Source organism: Mauremys mutica, chromosome 1 (assembly GCF_020497125.1).
Source record: "Mauremys mutica isolate MM-2020 ecotype Southern chromosome 1, ASM2049712v1, whole genome shotgun sequence".
In the NCBI taxonomy this organism is placed as follows: Eukaryota; Metazoa; Chordata; order Testudines; family Geoemydidae; genus Mauremys; species Mauremys mutica.
Genome location: NC_059072.1, coordinates 139206076 through 139232337, shown reverse-complemented (window position 1 = coordinate 139232337; position 26262 = coordinate 139206076). Strand labels below are relative to the sequence as shown.

At 47.5% G+C, this 26262-nt stretch overlaps 1 protein-coding gene across 1 annotated transcript in view; it reads left to right on the top strand.

Annotated features, from left to right (window-relative positions):
• LOC123355760 (scavenger receptor cysteine-rich type 1 protein M130-like) overlaps window positions 1-26262 on the top strand; it is a 301663-nt gene that overhangs the window by 223482 nt on the left and 51919 nt on the right. The window contains exon 13 of the mRNA XM_044998406.1: window positions 16848-17151. Coding sequence (XP_044854341.1) covers window positions 16848-17151 — 304 coding nt within the window. The remainder of the gene's footprint in view (window positions 1-16847; window positions 17152-26262) is intronic.

Sequence of the window (26262 nt, the reverse complement as noted above, 5' to 3'; positions counted from 1 at the left end):
CTGAGTAAGGAACGGGCCCCATGGGGCTGAGAAGGGTCCAGTGTGCAGGAAATGAGACTCGTCTGACTCTCTGTGACAACTCCACATCTGAGACAGACCAGGCAGGAATTGCTGAGGACGTCAGTGTCGTTTGCTCAGGTGATTCATTTCCAAATTTCACAAACATTTTCTGTTCAGTTGGAAAATACATATTAACAGCTGGGATCTATCCCTGCAGGGAGCAGGCGGATCAGACTTGTGAATGGGGCAGGTCGCTGTGCTGGGAGAGTGGAGATTTATTACAATGGTAGCTGGGGGACAGTCTGTGATGATTTCTGGGACCTACTGGACTCCAATGTTGTCTGCAAACAACTGGAATGTGGACACGCCATCAATGCAACTGTCTCTGCTCATTATGGGTAAGGATCCAGGCAGATCTGGCTGGATGATGTGAACTGCTCTGGGAATGAATCTCATCTCTGGGCGTGTCCTTCCAGGGGCTGGGGCAGCACAACTGCTTTCAGGTAAACCTGCAGCTTTGGGGCAAGTAATTCAGATCCTGGGTCTTTGTTGGAGCAGACAGGAGTGTCTGTCTCAGCAAGACAGGGTGCTGGAGTCCTGAGCTGGCACGGAAAGCCGGGGTAGATGTAGTCTGGGCACATCGGGTGGCAGCTCCCAGGGTTTTTTTTTATCCAACCTGTCACACTCATAAATTGTTTGCCTTCTATAATACTGATAGAGAGATATGCACAGCTGTTCCCCCCCCCCGGTATTAATACATACTCTGGGTTAATTAATAAGTAAAAAGTGATTTTATTAAATACAGAAAGTAGGATTTAAGTGGTTCCAAGTAGTAACAGACAGAACAAAGTGAATTACCAAGTAAAATAAAATAAAACACGCAAATCTAAGCGTAATACAGTAATACAACTGAGTACAGATAAAATCTCACCCTGAGAGATGTTTCAATAAGTTTCTTTCACAAACTGGACACCTTCCTAGTCTGGGCACCGTCCTTTCCCCTGGTACAGCCCTTGTTCCAGCTCAGGTGGTAGCTAGGGGATTATTCATGATGGCTCATCACTCTGTTCTCTTCCACCCATTTATATATCTTTTGCACAAGGCGGGAATCCTTTGTGCCTCTGGGTTCCCACCCCTCCTTCTCAATGGAAAAGCACCAGGTTAAAAATGGATTCCAGTTTAGGTGACATGATCACATGTCACTGTAAGATTTCATTACCCACTTGCCAGCACACACATATACAGGAAGACTCACAGGTAAAACAGAGCCATCTGCAGTCAATTGTCCTGGTTAATGGGAGTCATCAAGATTCCAAATCACCATTAATGGCCCACATGTTGCATAATTACAATAGGCCCTCAGAGTTATATTTCATATTTCTAGTTTCAGATACAAGAGTGATACATTTATACAAGTAGGATGACCACACTCAATAGATTATAAGCTTTATATTGATACCTTACAAGAGACCTTTTCCAAGAAGCTTATTTCAGTTACTTTATATTCAAACTCATTAGCATATTTTCATAAAATTATATAGAGTGCAATGTCACAGTAGAGGCGTACCTGTAGTTCCCCACCTTGTAAATCATTCTGACTCTGTATATTTTCTTTGTGAGAGGTATACAACAGTCACTGAATAGATGGGGTTGAATATCTCTTTTTCTGCCTGTGATAGTTGTCTGGAGGGAGAAGAGCTACCGTGTTAGGCTCCAAAAAGATAAACCTGTACATAACCATGCAGACAGATTGTTAAGTACCGGAATGGATCTATACACAGTTTTATCTCGGTGAATTTACCAGGGCCTATAATATATCTCCCAGCTCCGTCATTCTCATAATCTCTTTTCTGTATAGGATACAAGCCTGTCTCAAAATTTTGACATCCTTCTGACAGTAATATGCCAGCTCTTTCTGCAAGTCAAACTTCTCATACCAGTGGTTAAGAAAACCAGTTGAGAAACTCTGCATTCTCCCTTGGCATCATGCTTTCCACACCATAGTGCTCCACACCAGGCATAGGCCCCACATGGTTTTGTTTTTCTAAAAAATTTTAAAAAATGTGGAAAATGCCCTTTGTACCTTTCAAACCCTGTGGGAAGTTGCTAAGCTTCATGGACAAGAAGTTTAAAGAGTCTATAAAATGAATGCCCAGGGCCTTAACTTCCATAAACATCAGTTTACTACTCTGAGTGATCATTTCTATGCACATCTTTTCCTTCAGTAACTGTCTAACGACGAAGTACGCATCATAGCCTTTGGAACTGTGTACTAGGAACATGTAGTCCCAGAACTCTTTGCCAATAAAGGTCTTTACAAAGGTAGAAAGACACTCACAGCCCTTAAATTCCCTGGATTTTTCCGGCTTTAGGGACATAGGAAAAATGTAATTGGACACATGCAATCCCATCTCCTGCATGCATTCAAAGTGATAAATAATATATTTTCCAATGATTCAGCTTTCCAATGCTATCCATAAAACACAGGTGGCTGTCTACATCACTAGTGATCAAACCCTGACACTGCTTACAATGCCCCCCCTTTACAACTGTGCCGTTTGTCCATGTAAGAGTGACACTTATCACACAAAGTTTTAGACAGGCATTCAACAGGTTTTTTCGATGCACAGTCAACGTGTCTGTCTAAACACTCTTTGGACCAACAATACAGTCTACAGCTAGGACACCTCAGCTGCACGCCCATGCTGTCCAAGTACGTTACGCTCAAGCAGAAGTGGCAATGACACCTGTAAGAGTGGTCGTAGCTGTACACTGTGTGACAAAACTCAATACTTTTTTTGCACCAAACAACTTTTTCACATCCTGAACCCCATAGTAATGCTCATCATGCAACAGGATGAAAAAAGTCTTGGGGTATACTGGGACCCTCGTTTTAAAAAAGCCTCATTGGCCTTTTGCTACATAAAGCACCACCTGTATGTTGACTCCTAAATGCTGTTCAAACGTCGCTACATCACTGAGCAGAGTTACTTGGGGATTCCTCTACGGGACCATCAGCGGCATCTTCTGTGTCAGAGGCTATATGAGAGTCAGACTTTGAGAGGCCTCCGTGAGGGTCATCAGGAGTAAACGGGGACCCATCTAGAGAGCCTTCTGGGGAATTTTCTAAAGCAGACTCTGCGTGAGAGTCACCACCACCCCACAACTCAGATTCCGCCTCCCCATTTTCAGACAAGCCAGTCTGAGAGCCTCCAGTAGGGAGCATCTCTTTGGGTTTTTTCCCTCTCATTACAGCTTTAGACTTTTTAAAAATTTGTACAGCGACCCTGGCCTGGAACTTTTTAGTAGCCATCTGTTTATTCCCCAAGCACTGTCCCCCCTTTTGTTTACACCTTAGCTGATGTGTACCCTTGAGGGTGCCCCTTTTACCCAGGCCCCTTTCCCCGAATAGTCAGGCCTGCTCAGAGCCACCCTTTGGAAAAATTGAAGTAGTTTTCAAAAAGTCACCCACAAGAGCTTATGTTAACAACCCTCCTTTCTTTTAGACTCCCCGAGGATACAGCGTCCATCTGTTTTCTGAATGAAGCACCCTACTTTTCCCAAATACGAGAATATGGGGCAGCTGTGATGAGCTTATGGTGTTGAGAGAATGGTTTATCAGTCCTTGTTTTTTTTATTCACACCCTAGAGCGTGTGCTCCGAGTTTGTGAATGTGGGCATTTTTGCTCACAGTTTTCTCAGGGCATGGCGTGGTGGTGGCTGCTGAGAAACTGGAGTTGTGTTTGTGTGGTTGGTTTTTACCAGAGTCTTTTGTTTTGTCCTTGGGTTTGAAATATATGAGGTTTGGACTGCCCTGATGCTTCATCTGCACTCTTGTGCTGGTTTGCTTTGGCATTGTTAAAGGTCTTAACAGGACTGGTGCAAGGATGTTTCACGCCTTAGGCGAAACTTCCACCTTGCACCCTCCCCCATCCCCGAGCCCCCACCCTGAGTCACCCCCTCCTCCCTGCAGCAGATCCCCCCCTCCATCCTGAGGCGTCCCCCCCCCACGGCAGCTCCCCATCCCCCCTCTGCCCCGAGGCACCCTCCCGTGCCCCAGCTCACCCCTGCTCTGCCTCCACCCCGAGCACGCCGTTGCTGCTTCACTTCTCCCACCTCCCAGGCTTGTGGTGCCTAAGCTGATTGGCACTGCAAGCCTGGAAGGCAGGAAAAGTGAAGCAGCCATGGCATGCTCGGGGACGAGGTGGAGCAGGGGTGAGCTGGGGCGGGGAGTTCCCCTGCGTGCCACCTCCCCGACCTTACTTGCTGCAGGCAGACCTCCCCTCGCCCCCCTGCCCCAGCTCCCTCCGCCTAAATGCTGGTGGCGACCAGGTCAGCCAAAGATCCGGCTGCTGCGGTCGCTGCCGAAGAAAATGCCACCCCCCAAATCCTAATGCCCTAGGCCACCGTTTAGGTCACCTAATAGGTTGTACCAGCCCTGGGTCTCAAAGCAGATTCCTGGTTCTTTGGCAGTTCTGGTTTAGGTGTGCCTGTAGCTCCGACTGCAGCATTTTCAGGAGAGCTTCACGTGCCTAATGAGGGGAAACATTTTACAAAACTTAAGGTTACCATTTTTCTCACACACACACACACCTTTGTATTTACTTAAAACACACAACCTCATAAAACAACCAAACCAATAAGCAAAATATATTTACTGGGCTTCATCCATCCATCAGTCACTGATGCCGGTGAATTTTCCTTTTCTATTGTCTCTTTCCTTTTTCTTTTGAGCTTGTTTTTCCTCTGGTCTAAGGAACTCTCATGTTTTGACCATACTATGGAGCAGACCACATTATCATCATAAAACATCTGAAACTGTCTTGTAAACTTAAAAAATAAAATACTCATTAGGGTGTTTTTCTATTTTAAAAAAGTCATAGATTTAAAACAAAATAATCCATTTCTGGCTGTACAACAAACACAGGTTTTGAGTTTATTTCTACCACATTAAAAAAAACATCTCATTTTGCAGAATTTAAAACCAAACTGCTTTAAAAAACAACTTTTAAAATCTATTTTAAAAACACATTTTGCACGGAAACCCATTAGTTTGAAACACACCAAACCAATAGTTTTCAGCTATATACTTTTGTAAAAAAACAACCTATGTTTTGCAAAAACTCAGACACACATACACACACACCAGCAGTTTAAAACACCAAACAATTTACAACAAAATGCTTTTTAAAAAAACCTACACTTATCTCTAGCTTAGGCCCATGAATCACTAACAATTTAAACATTAAAGCCAACTCTTTTAAGAAGACAAACAACTTTTAAAAACCATTTTGCACAGAAAAACACTCTGTTAGTTTGAAACTCACCATACCATCAGTTTGTAGCCAGAAAACCCCAGCAGTTTAAAACCAACACTTTGCAACAAAATACTTTTCAATAAACCCACATGCATTTAAAAGCCAATTGTAGAAAGTTACCTTCTACCACAGGATAAAGGGTTGCTGGCACATGGCTGTTCTATTTCCCTCTGTGCGTTTGGGCCTTTGGGTTAAAGAACAAGCAAAAATTTTAGTTAGTATTATTCCCTAAATGCATCAAACCCCTATACAATCTGTGTACTACCTGAAGTTTTTAAATTTAACAGTATTAAGCACAACTATAGTTAAAAACCAAAAACCTTTTTTACCACCTTGATCTGGTGGTGAAATGCAGCTTAAATTTATTGGTTCCATGCTAAACAGATCACCCTGCAATGAAGAGAGGTACCATTATTTAGTAAGGACAGCATAGCCAAAGAGTGACATTATATAATACATATTTTCAGACTTAACATCAGGGAGCATATCTCCTCTTGCATTCCAGCAGCAATTCAACTCAAGATAGTTTCTCCTGAAAGGGGACAGTCTTCAAAAAGCTGAGGTTTTAATATCATCCTAATTCTTTGTTTCAAACAGACTTCAAAAGTCTGTAGTTAGCAGGTTGATTCAATCACCACAACTCTGAATTAATAGATACTTAAGGACTTTAGGTACCTCTCCCCTAACATTGCCTTTTATGAGCTGGGATGGGGGAATTAAGTTGTCTGGGCTGCTTTTGGCTATTTTGTTTTTCTTTTAGTTAAAATACATTTTCCTGTTTCAATGAAAAACCAGTAAATCACCATATACAACCATCCTTAATGTTCCTGTACCCCATTCCCAAGTGGAGGCCCCTTGCAGATATAAATGAATGTCTTGGGGCATGTTTGTTTGTTTTTTAAACATGTTTCTTTCATGCTTAAAGTTTGGAGGTTGTTTTTGAAATAAAATGGGTATGTCACAACCATAGTAAGCACCCTACAAATACCCAGAGCTTTTAAATTTTTGATTGTCTTTAGAGAAATGCTTGTTCTAAAATATGATGGAGGTTTGTGAACCCTTGAAACATTTCAGTTTTGGGTTAGACATTTGTTTATTTTTGAAAATATATTATTTTAATGACTGAGTTGCTAGAAAAAATGACCCATAGTGTTCAACCAACTCCTGGGGTTCTATTTAAACTGTTAGATATAATTGGAGATATACCTATCTCCTAGAGCTGGAAGGAAAGGTCATTGAGTCCAGCCCCCTGCCTTCACTAGCAGAACCAAGCACTAATTTTTGCCCCAGATCACTAACTGACCCCCTTAAGAATTGGGCTCACAACGCTAGGTTTAACAGGCTAATACTCAAACCACTGAGCTATCCCTCCCCCTGTTCAATAGCAACTGAGAACTCCTGCGGTTTTATTTTATTTCATATTAATGAGAGCTCACCATCCTCACCCACTCACCCACCTCCCTTACTGTGGGTGTACACCAGTCACATTTAATTACTAATCACAGATACAATTAACCCTGATGGCAACAAGGGTGGGTAATCTCAGTCACCCTGGCTATTCAGTGGGGGTGTGGTAAAAACCATTCAGTTCAACATGGTGCATCAGCTCTATTGTACTCAAACACATGTCTGAACCATCCCTGTTTATTTTTTTTTCAATTGTAAACACATTTTTAAGTTTTTTTCCCCCTCACAAGATTCTACAAGATACATTTCATCTTTTTGCTGTAAATGGGTCTCTTTTACAAAAAGACACTAGAGCTAGGTTCTTACAAACTATTTTTTTTATTTAAAATACGTACAGCTCCTTGAAAACAAACCAAGATGCTCCATTAAAACTTTTAGCTCACTTAAGAGCCACAGAGACCTTCTAACAGAAATACAGATAGTCACAAAGCCCTTTTCAATACATTTTTTTTTATTTACAGCTACCAAGTTTTATATTGCATGTTTGTCCCTTCATCATCCTCTAACTTAATCCTTTTAGATTTCTTACAAATAGTCTTTTTCTTAAGCAGGGGTCGATAACTTTTTCCATGGACCAGACGGTCAATATAACGCTGTAAGCAGCATTTTCCGGTTTGGTCATTTTCTTTAAAACATGGTCAGGGTCTCCACTGAATTGCACAGCATTTATCAAGGTCACTCCTTGCACTAAATGTTCTTGAGTTAAGCACAGAAAATGCATAGCATCACCTATGGCAAAAGCAATGTTTAATAAGCTTTGCAAACACAGGTCAGCACACAGGCCCTGGAGCTTGTAGTTTTTACCCGTGGAAGTCCAAGTTACACAGTCATCATGTTACACAGTTACATGGTGCATCTATGACACAGCCCTCACAATCTTTCAAAAGCTTTTCCTAGGACAGTGATTAAGGACAGCATAAACAGCAATAAGCAATAGTCCACATGATTTTTTTACACTCACAACGTGGCACTGGCTCAGTTAGTTCCATGCCAAGCCTCCTCTTAAACTCCTCATAGCCGTCATCCTCGGAGTCCTCTTCAAAAATTTGTATTGGCGTTGAGCAAAAACAAGGTGGGCCCAGTTCGTCTTCGCTGTTTGATGCAACATTGTCCAGGGCCTCCGGGTCCTCTAGAAAGGCATCGTCGAGCTGTCGAGAGATTTTCAGAAAAGAAGCAAATGTAAATTCCAACTGCTTGTTTTTAGATTTACAAAACCTCAGTTCCTCACCTCATTACACACACACCCTCTAACATTACTTCTAAATTGTTCATTTACTTGAGCAATGTCTTTTCTGCTCACCTTGTCCATCAGTGACTCCCCCGAGCAGCGTTCGCCTTCCTCCTCCACAGGGGTGGACAACGAGAGGCCATCACACTCATTGGGGTGTCTCACAAGCAGTTGGGTTTTGGGGTTGGGCATAGCCATCAATAGCTGGGCCAAAGGACTCCCCTCGGACGCTCCATCCTCCTCCTCGGAACTGTTGATGATGTAGCTCTTTCTCCAGGGATGGTCGAAGGCCCTCGGGGCTAAAACAAAGTTTGAAGTTTTCACAGGGGTGGTGAAGGAGTCCATGTTTCCTCTCAGCATCTCCACAAGTTCTAAAACATGCATTCTTGGGAAGAAATGGATTCTTCTCCCTGGAGCTGGGACTTATGGGGTAGTGGTGCTGTACTCTGATTGGCAGAGGGTGGTGGGAGGAGACATGACCCACTTCTGGACAGGTCACCCCGCCCCAGAATTTCCCGTTTGGTCAAATTGCCTCTCAGGGTGGTCCTAAGGGGGCAAAACCTATCCTGATTGGTACAGGGAGGTGGAGGAGTTCTTAGAGGGGTCATATGACACACCTTGCTTCCAGTTATGTGTCTGGCTTGACCCCAGAAGTAATACCCCCAGGGGCAGGACTTCCTGTAACAGGTGGACTGGGGTCAAGGGGCGGGGCTAACTTTTGATTGACAGTAGGGCCCTTACTCTATTTTGGTGCAATTTCCTGTTTTGTCATTACAGTTTGTTTAAGTAGTGGGAGGGCAGAATGAGGAGGAATGGCAGGATTGGGGTGTGGGAATTTGGCAAAAATAAGGAGAGGGAAGGAAGGAGAAGAGGCACAGCCACACCTCCTCCCCTGCCAAGCTAGTCACTCACTGTCAAGTGTTTTTCCAAAATCACAACAGAGCAGAGTCTCAAGGAGGGATTCAAAGGAGGATCAGGTGTTGGTTGCATAGATTTTCTCAGGGATTTTTCTCCATACAGAAAAGGCAGCATGGGAGAAAATGCAAAGGTAAAGAGTTAAAGACATTCCCCTTAATCCAAGTACTTGTAACAGTTCTCTTGAGGAAGAGCAGGAAGTAGGTGTGGTGCCAGCCAGTCATTGTTCTGAGCTATATGCCCCTTGCCTTGTGCCTGTTCCTTGAATTGTCCATGTCCCATGAATCAAGTAAACTTGTTTCCAAGCCCTCCTCCTGCTGACAGCACTGATGGGCATGGTGTGTGCAGGACAGCCTGCTACTGCAAGAGAGGGTCATGGCCTAATCAGGAAGCCCTAAGCTCTGCCTCTACCACTAAGAATCATAGTCTAGGCAGGAAACCAGAAGGCCAGGATGAAATTAACATTAAGCACTTACTGGTACAGAGTCTGGATCCGGGGCCCCAGAAGGGGCGGGGCCTTGGGTGGCAGGGATGGGGCTGGAGTTCAGCGTCCCCCAGACAGCCCATCTGCACTGCCTGGCCTGCGCCGCCCGGGGATCCTGTGGTGATTTAAATTTTAAATTGCCAGCCCCAGGGCAGATGCCCCTTCCCCCCCCACCCCGCCATGTTGGCGGCCTAGGGGGGTAGGGGGAAAGAGGCACTGATGTTAAAGCGCTGCCGTGGCTGCATACGGGCTGGTACCGGTAGCCGCTTTTTAAGAGTACGTCGTACCGGCCCACTTTCACCCGTGACTCAAGTTCTATTAGTAGAAGAACTGTCAATATTTCAGATGCTGCTGAGTAATTCTTCTTCTATAAAGCTGATCTGAGTGACACAACCTGGTTCTAGTGAGTTGTCCTTGTCTACAATTGGGCATGTCCAATACTGGGAGTTTGTCTTGTAACGATCACCTTTGGCACAAGGGATTTCTTTCCTAGTTTATAAAATAACCTGCCTCTAATGTCTCCCAATTCATGTTCAATATGATATAGAATCTATTGGGGCGAGAAACAGCATGAATACAGTTTGTACAGAACTTTTCCTTCCAGCTCCAGAGATTGGGGGTTATCCAATGATCTGAGGCTGTGGTAAACCTGACGTCAGGGAGGGGCTCATCACTCATATATGGTGATATTTGTTGCTTTTGAGTTTTATTGGATGTTTTAGTTGCATAAAGTCACAGATAAAACCACAGATAATAACTAAAAAGGCAGGTGGGTTTGCTATTGGTTCCTTCACGCAGCTGATGCCAGCCTCTGAAACTATATATTTCCCTTCCACTTCTTTGTTATCACTTGTCAGATACAGAGGAGCCCTGGCAGGTGCTTAGGTGCAGCCAGTGCAGTGAGAGAGAGGGGACATTGCAAGTCAGGCTGGCAATGAAGGGACATCTCTCCACTTTGGTGCTGTGGCTCCTTCTCCTCACAGTTCAGGACGTAGCAGGTAAGTCTCCTCTGTGTTTCACCAGGGGAGCTGGGTTAACTGGAAGTAGAGTGGTAACTTTTAAAGTCAGCTTTTTAACACCAGAGGTTGTGACTTTTCCTTTCGGGATTGGACCTTACCACTGTTATTGAGGCTTTTGTTACCTGGAGATTGGACTATTCCAATGACCCTAATGTGGGGCTGCACCTTAGAACCATTCAGAGTACGAAGCTGGTGCAACTGGCAGTGACTCACTGATCAGCACATCTCGCTGGGAGCATGTTACAGCCGTGCTGCAGGATCTGCACTGGCTGCCCAGCTCTGGGTTGAGATTAAGGTGTCGGGTAGGATTTATAAAGTCCTTAATGGCCTGGGACCGGCCTCCCTGAGGGATCACCTCTCTCCCCGGGTCGTACTGCCACCGCTACGGTTAGCAGGGGCACCTGAGCTGGTTCCCCTTCTTATAAAGGAGAGGGGTGGCTGACAGGATGTTCTCTGTGAGGCCTCCAGGACTCTGAAACTTGCTCAGATTTGGTGACCTTTTGGGCACACTGCAAAAGACACTTGTTTGGGGGTAGGAAGGACCCAGGCTGTACGTCACATAACGAGAAATGGGTGGGAAGGAGTTTCTGTAGGTGTCTGGCTGGCTGAGTTCCTGTTGAAATGGTCACTTCATGCTGCAGGGATTTGAGTGTGTTATCAATGCCGTCCGGGTGCCAACAGTCTTGGCTGGGCATCGCTTTAGTATTTTAAATCCCAGTAAATACATCAATAATTTGGGATCCAACAGAAATGTCTGTTTGGTCCTGAATCCAACAGCTCCAACGGCCAAGTCTTGGCTCCTTAGTCCCCCATTCACTCACTGAAGCCAGTAGAAGTTTTGTCATTTTGAAGTGATCAGGATTTATCCAAATAAACCCAGAATAGATTCTTCCCAGAGAAGAGGTGTGTGCATGTGTTGGGGTGCAGTTTGCAATGCCTTGTGCCCATAGGGGTACTGGAAGCTCTGCCAGCAGGAAGATTTATCCTGCAGGAGCCCTGCCTCCCTCCCCCAGGGTTTCTGCTGGAGCAGAGAAGCTTTGAATCCTAGATGGAGACTAGAGAAGCCCGACCAGCACAAGCTGCATGGCAGACGTTCTGTATCAGGGCCTCTCAGGGACACATTGGTTTCATTCCCTCAAGGCCACCCCTGCCCAGTTTCAGGGCTGCTCTCATTCCTCCAGCACAGAGGGGCTGCAGGCCCCTTGCCATGCAGTGTCCAAGCTCAAGGCAGACTCAACAGCAATGGGGCGGGTTGGGGGGGGGTAGGCAGACCATTGGGTACATCAGAATGTGCTGGTGCATTTTAGGACATGAATCTGGCCCAGAGACTCCAAAACTGATTAGTGCTAGGGACCCAGCACTAATCGTATGTGGGACCCAGATATGATTAAAATAAATGTGGGACCCAGATATGATTAAAATAATACAGTGACTGGAACCTGTTGGGCTGGTGTTAACAGCATGAGAGTGATCCATGTGACTGGCAGGGCAATGAACTGCTGAGCTGTAGCTGGTTCATGGGACCCCGATGTGCTGCTAGCCTGAAGTTGATAATCAGAAATGTCAGTCTAAATTATTGTCTTAGAGGAAAACCTGCCCTAATGTTTATTTCACAGACAGCTCAGTAACTGTGTGGTGATTAGGGGCCTGATTCCCAGAAAATCCTGAGCAAACCAAACCGTCTAGCAGGTTACTTGGAATTTATATTTCAGATTCCCAAGAAGTTCAGATATAATGTGCTGGGATTAGAGCCCATGACACAGCTGTGCATGACCTAAAAGCAGAGAATTCTGTGGTGATTTCTGGTGATCAGGCTGAAATTGCAGGGGATGGACAATTATTACCATGTGAAGGATAAATTACTGCACGATTGTGGGATGGTGTCATATAGTGATGCCAAGCACATGTTCAGCTCAGTGAATTTTTGTTGGATTTATGAGCAAATGTTTATCATCCCCTGAATATTTCTTATTTTCTATGAGAAATTTGACTGCTTCACATGATGCAGACACAGTGACGTGGGGGAGCATAAAATACTGTCCAGTTACTTGTGGGATAGCGTCATATAGTGATGCCGAGCACATGCTCAGCTCAGTGTATTTTTGTTGGATTGATGAGGAAATGTGCATCATCCCTTTGATAGTTTTTATTTTCTATGGGAAATCTGAGTTTGCTTCACATGTCACAGACACAGTGACACGGGGGAGTTTACAATATAGGGAATATCACCATGTAGCTACTTTTCCCAGTATATGATAGGTGCAGTATGTAAATGTGATTGATAGCTGAAAGGTGCTGATGGCTGCCTTTGGGGAGTCTTCGATCCTAAGACAATCACAGACCTCATGAAAGCCAATGGCAGGGTGAGCACTCTCTTTTAGGCTCAACAGATGGAGCAATCAAAATCCTTTATGGAGTAAAAACAGCTGCAGACAGTGGGGGCTACTGCCAAAGGCACTGGGCACATGGGCAGTGCAGAGCTAAGCCAGGGGTTTCCACTGTTGCCAATGCAGGGGCCAGGATACTGGCATCAGACTGTGTCTGTTGGAGGGAGAAGCCAGTAGAAGGAGTTGTAACCGGGATCCCAGAAGCAGAAAAGAAACAAAGCCAGTTGGAGCTCGCTGGAGGGGCAGGCTGGGGATTTCTGAGCAAGGAAACTGTCGGCTGTTCTTAGTTTCTACTGTGTGCAGGGAAACAGAAGTGTGTGTGCACTGAGCTAGAGCAAAAAGAACAGGAGTACTTGTGGCACCTTAGAGACTAACAAATTTATCTGAGCATAAGCTTTCATGGGCTACAGCCCACTTCATTGGATGCATAGAATGGAACACACAGACAGAAGATATTTATACATACAGAGAACATGAAAAGGTGGAAGTAGCCATACCAACTGTAAGAGGTCAATCAATTGAGATGAGCTGTCATCAGCAGGAGAAAAAAAAACCTTTGAAGTGATAATCGAGATGACCCATAGAAAGTGTGAGGATACTTAACATGGGGAAATAGATTCAATTAGTGTAATGACCCAACCATTCCCAGTCTCTGTTTAGACCTAAGTTAATTGTATCTGATTTGCATATTAGTTCGAGTTCAGCAGTCTCTCTTTGGAGTCTTTTTTTGAATTTTTTTTGTTGCAAAATTGCCACCTTCAAGTCTGTCACTGAGTGGTTAGAGAGGTTGAAGTGTTCTCCCACTGGTTTTTGAATGTTATGATTCTTGATATCAGATTTGTGTCCATTTATTCTTTTGCGTAGAGACTGTCTGGTTTGGCCAATGTATATGGCAGAGGGGCATTGCTGGCACATGATGGCATATATCACGTTGGTAGATGTACAGGTGAACAAGACTCTGATAGTGTGGCTGATGTGATTAGGTCCTATGATGGTGTCACTTGAATAGATATGTGGACAGAGTTGGCATCGGGCTTTGTTACAAAGATAAGTTCCTGGGTTAGTGTTTGTGTTGTATGGTGTGCGGTTGCTGGTGAGTATTTGCATCAGGTTGGGGGGCTGTCTGTAAGCGAGGACTGGTCTGTCTCACAAGATCTGTGAAAGTGATGGATCGTCCTTCAGGATAGGTTGTAGATGATGTGTTGGAGAGGTTTTAGTTGGGGGCTGAAGGTGACAGCTAGTGGCATTCTGTTATTTTCTTTGTTGGGCCTGTCCTGTAGTAGGTGACTTCTGGGTACTCTTCTGGGTACTCTTCTTAGCTAGAGCAGTGTTACAGCCTTGGGTCCTGCCATGAGTGAAATTCACTGAGTTAACTCCGTTGAAAAACCACCCCTTTTTTCTTAGTGCAGACTGGGCCCCATGGGTTGCCTGTGGGACTGCACTGAAGTGAGCCGTACCTGAATAAACGCCCCTGTGGATTGCAGCAAAGTGGTGTTTTATATTTGCTTGGCATTAAAGGAGCAGGATGGTCTGACCATGTACTAGTGTGAACTGCTCTGTTCTCTGACCTCCATGGAGGCTCCATAAACACGCTATCCCCGACTCAGCCATCCAGTGCTGCAGCCAGCCTGTTCCAGGGTTCACAGTGGAATAGGGTGACCAGATGTCCTGATTTTGTAGGGACAGTCCCGATATTTGGGGCTTTTTTGTATATGGGCTCCTATTACCCTCCACCCCCTGTCCCGATTTTTCACCCTTGCTGTCTGGTCACCTTACAGAGGAACTCTCTATGTAGCCGTAACTCATGGGCATTGTAATGATGCCCGTACTTGCTCCCAGTCCCAGGGACAGTCCTGGCTCTTCACATCCTGTTCTGGGGGCCAGTTTTGTCTCCCAGGATTGTGTGGCAGGCAGTGGCCCATCCTCACAGTCCCTGTGAACTGCCTCTCTCCCAGCAGCCAGCTTTGCCTCTCTACAACCCCCTGAGATACAAAAAACTCTAGAGACAACTCTGGGCTGGGAGTGGAACTCAGAGCTACTGGGAGAAAAGCCAATGGCAGGGAGTGGGGGCAGAGTCTGCTGCTCATCTGGGGAAGGAGCAGCCTGTGTATGCAAGGCAGAGAGGCCAGGTAGGAAGGGGAGAAGAGGAGGGGGCAGAGCCCAAGAGAGGAGGGTGGGAAGAGACCAGTGGAATAGGGAAATGTGTGGAACAGGTGGGGAGAGGAAGCTCCAGTAGGGAGCCCGAAGCTGTAATGCCAAGCTCCACAGAACAAAAATTACAAAGTTATAAAAAACATCCAGTCATGTTACTCAGTCTGTCTACGGACTTTAGAACCCCCTTCCCCCGTCCCACTCCTCTGCCAGAGTGGGGGTGAGAATCGCAGGCTGAAAAGTCATCGTTTAATGCACTCAAACTGCACAGCTCCCCTGGCTGCTCAGCTGGAGACTGCGCCTACCCTCCCCTCACCCCTGAGACAGGAACTGCCGTCCATTGCCCAGCACTGCCTTCGCTCTCCCCTCCTGGTTCAGTTCCTCTGACAGAAGAAGGACTGACTGAGAAATAGTTGTCAGCCACTGAGCTAATTAATGCAGCGTGGTTCCCACTCACACACAGAACTTCTGTTACTGTTCAGGGGTGAGTTACACACAGAGACACTGGAGACCTTCACTCCGACATTAACCATTCACAGAAATTATGTCACTGTAACACGATGGGTTTGGTTTACGCTTTTGCAAACAGCAACACTTCCCTAACTTCCCCCACTCCCCACAACTTCTCTGCCTGAGACGGGGAAGCACTGCCCCATTCTGATATCCCCTTCCTCCCCATCTCTCCTTCACTCCTGCCCCCTCCCACTCCTGATCCCATCCCCTGCCTACTCCAGACTCCATTCCCCACTCCAATACTCCCTCCTGTCCCCCTGCTCCAGAGCTCCCCTACCTCCTGTCCACCGGCACCAGACCATCCCCCCGACTCCATCCTGACTCCACCATCCTCCCCAATACTCCCTCGTGTACCCCTGCTCCAGGCTACTTCCCCTCCCTCCCATCCTCAGCTCCACACCCCTCCCCTCCTCACCCTCTTGCTGCCCTGCTTAAGGCCCCATCGCTCCTCCGCCGACACATGATCACCCTTCTCCACACCTACCTCATCCTTCCCCCCTCTTTAGAGCCCCCTCTTCTCCCCATGTCTCCTTCTACCCCCTCTGCTCTCTCTCCCTCCTGCCCGATTCCTCAACCCCTCCTCACTTCTCACTCCTCTCCCCCACTCCAGACCCCCTCCTCCCTCCACCTCTCCATGCAGACCCCCTTCTCCTCCCCTTCCTCTTGGCCACTGCTCAATAACCCCCTCCAGCCCCATGCTCCCTGCTCTCCCTCCAGACCACCCTGTGCTCCAGGGGCAGCTCCAGGCCCCAGCACGCCAAGTGTGCTTGAGGCGGCAAACCGTGGGGGGCACTCTGCCGGTCGCCGCAAGGGACCAGCGGACCCTCCACAGGCAAGCCACCGAAGGCAGCCTGCCTGCCGTTCTTGGGGCAGCAAAATCCCTAGAGCCACCCCTGCTGTGCTCCATTTCCACTCCTCCCTCCTGCCCCAATTTCAGATCCCTGTCCCCTCCCCTCCCTTCTGACTCTCTCTCCTGCCTCCCTGTTAACCTCCACTGCAGACCCTCTCCCTGCCATCTCGCTGGCTTCAGCCCCAGTGACAGTGACAGGAGATGGCACCATTTCTAATAAGGAAAACTCAGTGAGTTGGCACCTTTCATCGTGTTCTCATGAGACAGGTAAAAACACCCCAAATCGCCAGAGTGAGGATAAAATGGCGAGAGCTGCAGCACTGACAGCCCCGAGTGTGAGGCCCTGAGATGGGATCAGGTGGTGCCATGAGGCAGCTCTGGGCATGTCCCATTCTCCTGGTTCTGGGCACAGATCCCCTGCTGCCGGGCACGGACTCTGCTGTGATAACGCTGGGGAGGGGGCTCCCTGCTCACTCTGACCCTTCTCTGTGTCTCTCTTTGAAGGTGCTGAGGAGCTGAGGCTGGCGGATGGAGGCAGCCCCTGTGCCGGGAGAGTGGAGGTTAAACACCAGGATCAGTGGGGGACGGTGTGTGATGATGAATGGGACACGGAAGATGCTGGAGTTGTTTGTAAGCAATTGGGATGTGGATCTGCTGTCAGTGCCCCTGGCCTGGCTCATTTTGGAGAAGGATCTGGACCAATTTTGCTGGATGAAGTTGCCTGTGATGGTACCGAGTCTGCTCTCTGGCACTGCGGGAACGAGGGATGGGGTGAGAGTGACTGCGATCACACAGAGGATGCTGGAGTGACCTGTTCAGGTAAGAATCAGCCAGCTCAGTCCTGAAAGGCAAATCCCCTGAGACAAAAGGACTTGAACCCAGAGGGCATTGTGTGCCTGTGACCTTAATGAGAAACAACCAAAAACAGAGCAAATTTTGTAATATTTGTTATTACTGAGCTGTAGTTATTACTGTTCATGTCTCTGGTCACTAAGGAGCCCCCTGTGTGACTGTGAAGTGTTTTCATTATCTCATTTCCAGTTGTTTCAGTGCCACGCCTTTCCTTTCCCCTTCCCTCTGAATGGGTCTAAAAATAAAGACAGGAGAGAAAATGGAAAAGGAAAATGTCACTTAGGCTCCTAAGTCGCTGAGGCACTTTTGAAAATGTTACACTCATGCCAAAATCCAGACCCAGACACCCAACTGCAGAGGTACAGAGGGTGGGGTATTTATGTAACCCCTTTGCTACCCTCATAAGATGACCAAAGAATGGGGAGATTCTCCCAGCTTGGCCAGAATTAGATTTAGCCAAGAGCACTCCCCATCTGCTCTGTTACTTCTCACATTTTGGACCAACTAGTAATAGAAAATTTCAAAACCTCTGATACACAGTGGATTCGGCATAGCATAGAGAGTTCAGCCAAAAATATACCTCAACCCTGCACAGCACAGGAATATCATATTATGGAGACATTTGTTGTGACTCAGTAGTTAACATTACAGCTACAGACCCATTACATGTTTTATTTTTAACTTCTCTCTTCTTAACATTTGGTAGGAATAATATCTTCCGCTGAGTATAGCACAAGGTAGAGAGAATATTTTCCCATAGTTCCGAAAGTTTTAGCAGCTCCCCCTGGCAATGGGAACTCAGGGCAGTGTTTAATCTCAACTCTTTCCTGGATTTTGAGTGTTTCAATGACAAACATCAATACAGTCTTCACATGGGGGGAGGAGTTGTATGCAATTTCTTAGTATTTTTAAAAAATAAAATATCTGGGGTGGGCAGGAACTTTACAAAGATTCATTGTCAGGACTTTGAAACACTCAAGAAAACAGATTGACCTTCACCAGTGTAAATTCCCTAACCTGGTAATAACAACTGCAATGCCTTGTGCTGCACACCTAGCAAGTGCACAGCAGGGGGTCCCTCTCCTCTGAGCCTCATCAGGAGGAGGGAGCTGCACAAGAACCAAGGGGTATCAGAGGAAAAGTCCCTTCTGTGCACCTTTCTGTAAAACTGCGCCTGCATCTCAGCTGGAGCTGCACATTTGCAGTGGGAAAAAAGTTCAGGTTTGTAACAGGGTGCTTGAAGGGGCAGACGACCTACTGGTTGCTGCGTCTGACCTCCAGATCCTTGTTTTCCAGGTTAAGTTGCCTCAGTATTTTAGGCAGTGGGGAAGGGAAACCCAGGCCCTCCCTCTCCACCAGCTCCCAGGCCAGGGTCCTGCATGCATCTACCCTTGAATAGGGGCGGCCTCCCAGCAGGGATATAAATCCCCTGCCCTGGGCTACTTCCTACCGGTGTCCCTTTTGTTTGGGGCACGACCCCTTTAGTCCCATTCGCTGGTGGCTTGTATCCCATAGCGCCCTCTCGTATATCTTGGGTGGCCTCCTGCTGCGGTCCCCGGCTCCTTCAGGTGGGGCAGCTGCAAGTTTGGTGAGACTGAGCCCCACAATGTCTCTGGGTTTTAGGGACCCACTTACCTCTGTTGCTGGAGGCTCCTAGGTCTCTTCCACAGTCCCCCTTGGCTGGGGAGACAGTGCTTACTCACTGGTGGCTGCCTCGGCTGGGAGGCTAGTGACCCTTCTCCTCAGGTAGGGAGGCGGATCGCTCCTGCCTCTTTCTGTGTGTTCCATTCTATGCATCCGATGAAGTGGGCTGTAGCCATAAAAGCTTATGCTCAAATAAATTTGTTAGGCCTTGTCTACACTACAGGACTATTTCGAATCTACTTAATTCGAATTTGTGGATTCGACCTTATGAAGTCGAATTTGTGTATCCATACTAAATACACTAATTCGAACTTCTGAGTCCACATTCACGGGGCCGGCGTCGACTTTCGAAGCGGTGCACTGTGGGAAGCTATCCCACAGTTCCCGCAGTCCCCGCTGCCCATTTGAATTCTGGGATTTCCCCCCAATGCATGCTGGGGGAAAAAATGTGTCGAGGGTGGTTTTGGGTAACTGTCGTCATTGAACCGTCAATCACGCCCTCACTCCCTCCCTCCCTGAAAGCGCCTGCGGGCAATCTGTTCATGCACTTTTCTGGTCAGTGACAGCGTGGACGCCACAGCACTGCAAGCATGGAGCCCGCTGCGATCCTCACCGTTTTCTCCTCCTCGCACTTTATCGTCCACCTCTTCCACATTCAGCTGCTGAGAAATTGGGCTACTTTTCAATGGTTCTGCAAGCACTGGGGGACCATAGGGGCCTTTTTACCAACATGAACATCGTATGGCCGGGCAAGGTTCCTGATGCGTGTGTTCTCAGGAACTGTGGGCTGCTCAGACGCCTGCTGGAAGGTAGTTTCTTCCCGTACCACGAAATAACTGTTGTGGATGTGCATTTGCCTATAGTGATCCTCGGTGACCCAGCCTACCCGCGAATGCACTTGCTCATGAAGCCCTATACAGGCGCCTGGGACAGCGACAAGGAACACTTTAAATACCAGCGAGCAGCGAGCAGCGTGACCTGTGACTGTTCAGTTTCTTTACAGAGAAGCTGAACCTGCCCCTGTTTCTTTACCCAGTTACTGTTGACTCTCCTCTTCGGTTAAATACCCCGTTCTCCCCGTTTCCTCCACTTCCAAGACACGTGTAAAAATAAAATACATGTCACACTGTTACTGAGGAGAGGTTTCTTTATTCATGACTTTTCGTTAAAGGGTCGAAACTGGAACGCAGACTGCGGTGGGTAGGGTGTGCGCTGATGTAAAGACCGCCTCTAAACTCAAGGAATGACAGGCTCCTGCTCCTACAGCGGTCCGCATTGCTGGACTGCTTGTTTCAACGGAGCCTGCCATCCCTCCTTTTTGGGATTCTGTGTGCGGGGGGCTATGTGGCCTTGTGGCGGAGGAGGACGGATACAGATTCCTCTGCTGCATGACTCAGCGGTCCACAACAAGGACCGCTGTATAAGATCTGTACCCGCCCTCCCCCGCTAAAAAGTCACATCCCCACCGCCCACACAGAACCTGGAAACCACCTCCCATACCGACCACGGTGCCTGCTGACTGCACTGTGTGTGTTACCCGCTGCTGATCCGGCCCCCGTGTCTGTACCCTGCGAAAGGTGCCTGTCCTATGCAATTAGCAACGCACTTCCCCACGCACCCCATTCAAACACAGTCTTCAGTGAGGAAACATGACGGAAACAGTACTTAACAGCAAAGTATTTTTATTACTTAAGTACACAGTTATGGGATGGGACTGGGATTGGGACTTGTTTGAGTCCGGAAGGGAAGGACTTATGCAAACGTAGGGTATGAGAGCTTTTGGTTACTTGAGCACTCTGCTGGGGTGCAGTGACAGTATTCACGGCCCAGGGCGGGCATCCTCCTGGTTATTTAGGGTGAGGGGGGTATGTGACTTTGTGGCGGGGGAGGGCGGTTGCAGAGATACTGCCGGGGGCTCTGTCCTGCAGCGGTCCTGCAGAACATACACAAGTCGCCAGAGCGTGTCCGTTTGCTCCCTCAGTAGTACAAGCATTGCTTGACTCGCCTGCTTGTGTTCCTCACGCCACCTCTCCTCCCATTCGCTGTGTGAGCGCTGGTACAGAGAGACTTTCTCCCTCCACTGCCTCTGCTGGTCCGCCTCGGCTAGGTAGCAGCCCACACATTCATCGAAAATCGTGTCCCTTGTCTTTTTCTTTCGCCGCCTAATCTTCGCCAGCCTCTGCGAGGGGGATGCTGTGGAAGGTCTGGAGACAGTGGAAGCTGTGAGATGGGAAACAGTTAGTTAATTCCTTGCAATGATACTTTTTTGCGAACAATTAACTGAGTCTAGGCTGTCTCTGTGAATTTTTTGTTGAGACCCCTGTGCCTGCTGTTGCACAAATCATTTGCACGGTGGATTCTGGGTAAATGTCGCCAGTCATTCCTTCCTCCGGGAAAGCAAGGGCAGACAATCATTTCGATCACGTTTTCCATGAAATGCCCTGGCACACGCCATAGCGTGGCAACAATGGACCCTATTTTGCCTTTTGTGTATGTCACCGTATGTGTACTGTATGCCGCTGACAGAGGCGGACCAGCAGCGCTACACAGCAGCATGCTTATGCTTTTGCATGACAGCAGCGATGGTTACCAGGCATACTGCACCGTCTACCATACCATGAACTGGTAAGAAGACGGTAATAAGATGGTCATGGTTACCTGTCCTTTTGCACTGCGCCATTTGGTGCTGTCATAAGTGCCCCTGGTCGATCAGCCAGGGGCGCAAAAGCAAAATTTGGGAATGACTCCCCGAGTCAATCCCTCCTTTTTGGGTATCTAAAAATAGAATCAGTCCTGCCTAGATTATGTGCAAGTGTACTAGAGAACCACTGTATCATACAACCAGAGACCACAGCTGCTCTCTGTCCAATCCTGCATAAATTTTGAGCTGAACGCTATTCACAGGGTGTGCTCCTGAAACAACCCCAGCTGTTCATTCCGTTCTTCCCCCAGCCTTCCTGGGTTCCAATACCATTGTCCCCCCACTTGTGTGATGAAGTAATATAGAATGCATGAATAAGACACAGGTAGTCGTTTGTGAGAAATGAGTGGAAGGAAGCCTCCAGCTGCAATGATAGTCCAGAGATGACATTAAGGGGTGTGGAGGAGGGAGCCACTCATCCCTCTGCTAGTCCAGGGGCAATTGAATCTTTTCTTTACAATGAAGGGTGGGGGCTGATGGATCTCAGCCCCCTGTTGCAATGATGAGGACGGTTACCAGCCATACTGCACCATCTACCATGAAAAATTAGCAACAGGCGGCCTTGACCGACCAGTCCCAAGCAAGTTGGTACGGTTGTCATGGTTACCAGCCCTTTTGCACTGCCCCATGTGCCAATAGGCTGATGATGAGGATGGATTTCCATCGTTTTGTACCATCAGCCATCCATAGCGTGGGGGGAGCAAGGATGTTGGTGTTGAGTGCTGCACCATCGCGTCTATCTGCAGCATTCAGTACAGATACGGTGACATGTAAAAGAGTCAACAGAGGATTGTTTTCCCTTTAACTTCTGGGGGTCGGGGGTGTGTGTAAATTGCCGAGCTATGCCCCGACCCACCGCGGACACTGTGTTTGACCCTAGAAGCATTTGGAGATCAGCCAAGAATGCAAATGCTTTTCGGAGACAGCAGGAACTGTGGGATACCTTGCGTCCTCGTTCCCCCCTCCCTCCATGAGCGTCCATTTGATTCTTTGGCTTTCCGTTACGCTCGTCACGCAGCTGCGTGCTGAGTCTGTGCTATGCCGTCTGTCCGTTTATTTATTAAAAATACTTTGGACCAGGCGTAACGTAACATTTCTTCCCCTACTTAGATGCAGGAGTCTCCGAGCGAGATCACCGTGAGGACAGGCACTGAAGGAGATAGAGAGCGCATGCTGCGTGAAATCTAGCACGAACCACGGACCTATGCAGCCGTGCTCTGGGAGGCAGTGCTCCCTGAATACCGCATGAAAGCCTCGCGCGGAAAAGTGTGCTATCACGGAGCACCCAGTAAGGCAGCTCTCCCCAGGAACCTCCTGCTGATGCTTATCGATTAACGGCAGGAGAGCTTCGTGGCGTTCTCCCAGGAGGATTTCTGTTCTATCACCATATATACAGAGACCTCCTTTTCACACACTTCAGATTCCTGTTATATTAAGAATAAAAGTTAACATGGTTAAAGCACTTACTGACTGCTCCTACCCCTGATTCAGGATCCGGGTTCCTGGCCGGGGAGGGTTGGTAGGGGATCTCCGTGACGGTGATGAAGAGATCCTGGCTGTCGGGGAAACCAGCGTTGTAAGCGCTATCGCCTGCCTCGTCCTCCACAAACCCTTCCTCATCTTCCCCGTCCATGAACATCGTCGAGGAACTGTCCGTCGACACTGTCCCATCATCAGAGTCCATGGTCACTGGTGGGGCAGTGGTGGCAGGCTCCGTAGCGTCCGTTGGCCGCTTTGATTTTTTGGTAGCCTTGTCTGGGGTCCTTGATTTTCACGCGGCGCTGCGTTGCATGATGGCTGTATCCTCTGTCTGTATCATGGCTTTGGAGACCTTCTCGTAGGTCTTTGCATTCCGTTCGTTGGAGCGCAGCTCCGAAAGCACAGACTCCTCGCCCCACACACCGATCAGATCGAAGAGTTCCCGGTCAGTCTATGCCGGGTCCCTCTTTCTATTCAGAGATTACATGAACTCCTCTGCTGGAGAGCTCTGCATTGCTGCCGGTGCTGCGGAGCTCGCCCCGATGTGCAACCAGAACGTCAGATTCAAACCGCCCAGACAGGAAAATGAATTCAAATTTTCGCGGGTCATTTCCTGTGTGGCTGGGCAGATAATCCAAGCTCGGGCTGCTGTCCAGAGCGTCAACAGAGTGGTGCAGTGTGGGATAGCTCCCGGAGCTACTAAGTTCGATTTCCATCCACACCTAGCCTAATTCGAACTAGCCATGTCGAATTTAGCGTTACTCCACCTGCCGGGGTGGAGTACCAAATTCGAACTAAAGAGCCCTCTAGTTCGAATTAAATGGCTTCCTGGTGTGGACGGTTGAGCGGTTAGTTCGAATTAACGCTGCTAAATTCGAATTAAAGTCCTAGTGTAGACCAGGCCTTAGTCTCTAAGGTGCTACAAGTACTCCTGTTCTATATACAGGAGCTGTGATGTTTCTGCACCAAGCAATTTTTGAGAAATGTTGTCCTGACAGAATACTAGAATACTTTCCAAAAAGTGACAGTCGTCTTCTTATATGCAGTGTTGTTGTAGCCCTGTTAGTCCCAGGATATTAGAGAGACAGGGTGGGTGAGATAATATCTTTTATTGGAGCCATTTCTGTTGGAGAGAGATAAACTTTTGATCCTACAGAGACAAGCTGTGTGTAAGCTCAGAAGCTCGTCTCTCTCGCCAACAGGAGTTGGTCCAATAAAAGATATTACCTCAGTCACCTTGTGTCTCTCAACCTCTTCTCATCCAGCTTTCAGATTTCATTTCTGGTTGGATTAATACCAAACTTCGCCAAAACATTCTCCTCTGCCAAGGTACCTGCCTCAATCAGTGCACAGGCTGGATGGTGGCCAGGGAGTGAACCAGGGATGCACAGTGAAAGAGGCTGCTGGCTGTAGGCCCACAGCTTCATTGTTTGCAGCAGCAGCATCGCCATCATCGGTGATCCCTCCATTCGAGGATGATCTCTACCACAGATTTACATATGGGTCCTGAGACGACTCAGGAGTCCAATCCTGGAACCATAGATCTGCCCACAGTAGGTATAGACATTTCCTGACAGGTCAGCTGCCTTCTGGGAGAAACTTCTTTCTTTCTTTCTTTCCTTCTCTCTCTCTTTTCAACTTTGAGGTCAAGGCACTTCTCCTTGAAGCAGGCCACTGCTTGATGGAGGATGAAGCGTCATTGAGATTGGTTGGTTGGTTGCTCCTCCCAGCTTGGGCTGTCTACATGACTTTTCTTGAGATACACTTTCAGTGTGTCTTTGTAGGGTTTCCTCTGACTCCCACAGGATCTCTGACCATAGGTGAGCTGAGAGTAGAGGGCTTGTTTTGGGCGGCGAGAGTCTGGCATCTGCACACAATGTCCAGCCCAGCAGAGTTGGTGAGTGAGGATCATTGCTTCAATGCTGGTGACATTAGGTTCAATGAGGATGTTGGTGTTAGTGCAGTGATCTTCCCACTTGATGCAAAGGATCTTCCAGAGACATCATTGGTGGTACCTCTCCAGACTTTGAGGTGCTGTCGATAGGTCACCCAGGTTTCGCATCTATAAAGGAGAGTAGGAATAACAATTATTTTATAGACCTGGATCTTGGTGTCCTGCTGTAGGTCACGGTCTGTGAAAATGTGCCAGAGCAGTTTCCCAAAGGAAGCACTTGGGCAATGGATCCTGTGCTGGATCTCACTGTCAATGTTTGCATTTTGAGAAAGTTAGCTACCAAGGTAACAGAAGTCCTCAACTCTCTCCAAAGTCTGCCCCTCAATGGTGATTTGTGGAGGCTCATGTGGAAGGCCTGAAGCAGGTTGATGGAGCACATTAGTTTTCTTGATACTGAGTGAGAATCACAGGCTTTGGTAAACTTGTGCAAAAAATTCCAGTGTGGACTGAAGGTCATTCTCAGTGTGCGCAAGGATGGAACAGTCATCAGAGTACTGAAGGTCAGTAACGGACTGTCTGAGGAGTTTAGACTTTCAGTGGAAACTTCAAAGATTAATAAACTGCCCATCCATTCTGTATTGAATGTCAACTCCAGTGGGGAGGCGGTCTTTAACTAGGACCAAAATGACTGCTAAATACATGGAGAACAGGGTTGTGGCAATAACACATCCTTGCTTAACCCCAGTTTTGATGCCAAAAGGATCCATCTCCAGGCCATTACAGAGAACAATGATAGTCATCTCATCATGAAGAAACCTTCGGCCCTTAATAAATTTTGGAGGGCAGCCAAATCTGGCCAGTGCCTTCCACAGGGCTTCACGATTGATAGTGTTGAAGGCCTTTGTCAAATCGATGAAGGCCATGTACAGGTCCTGATTTTGCTCCCAAGACTTTTCCTGGATTTGGTGGGCTACAAAGTTCATGTTGGTTGTCCTGCAGGATGGTCTTAAACCGCACTGTGATTCTGGCAATATTTCCTCGGCAAGGGAAAGTAATCGGTTTAAGAGGATAGGGGCGAGAATTTTCCCTGCTGTAGATAGCAAGGCAATGCCACAATAATTTCCACTCTCTGACTTATCTCCTTTCTTAAAGATTGTAACAATGTTGGCATTTCTCAAGTCTTCCAGAATCTTCTCATTATACCAAATTTGAAGAAAAATGAAGCTCCCGACAGCATAGCTCTGATGATCATTGGAGCACACAAGCTCCTTCACCGCAACAAGGTGACTGTCCCAGAAGAGGGGTTGCAGTAGTGGTAAGACGTGTAACCAATACAATTATGCTGAAATTATGTTCCTAA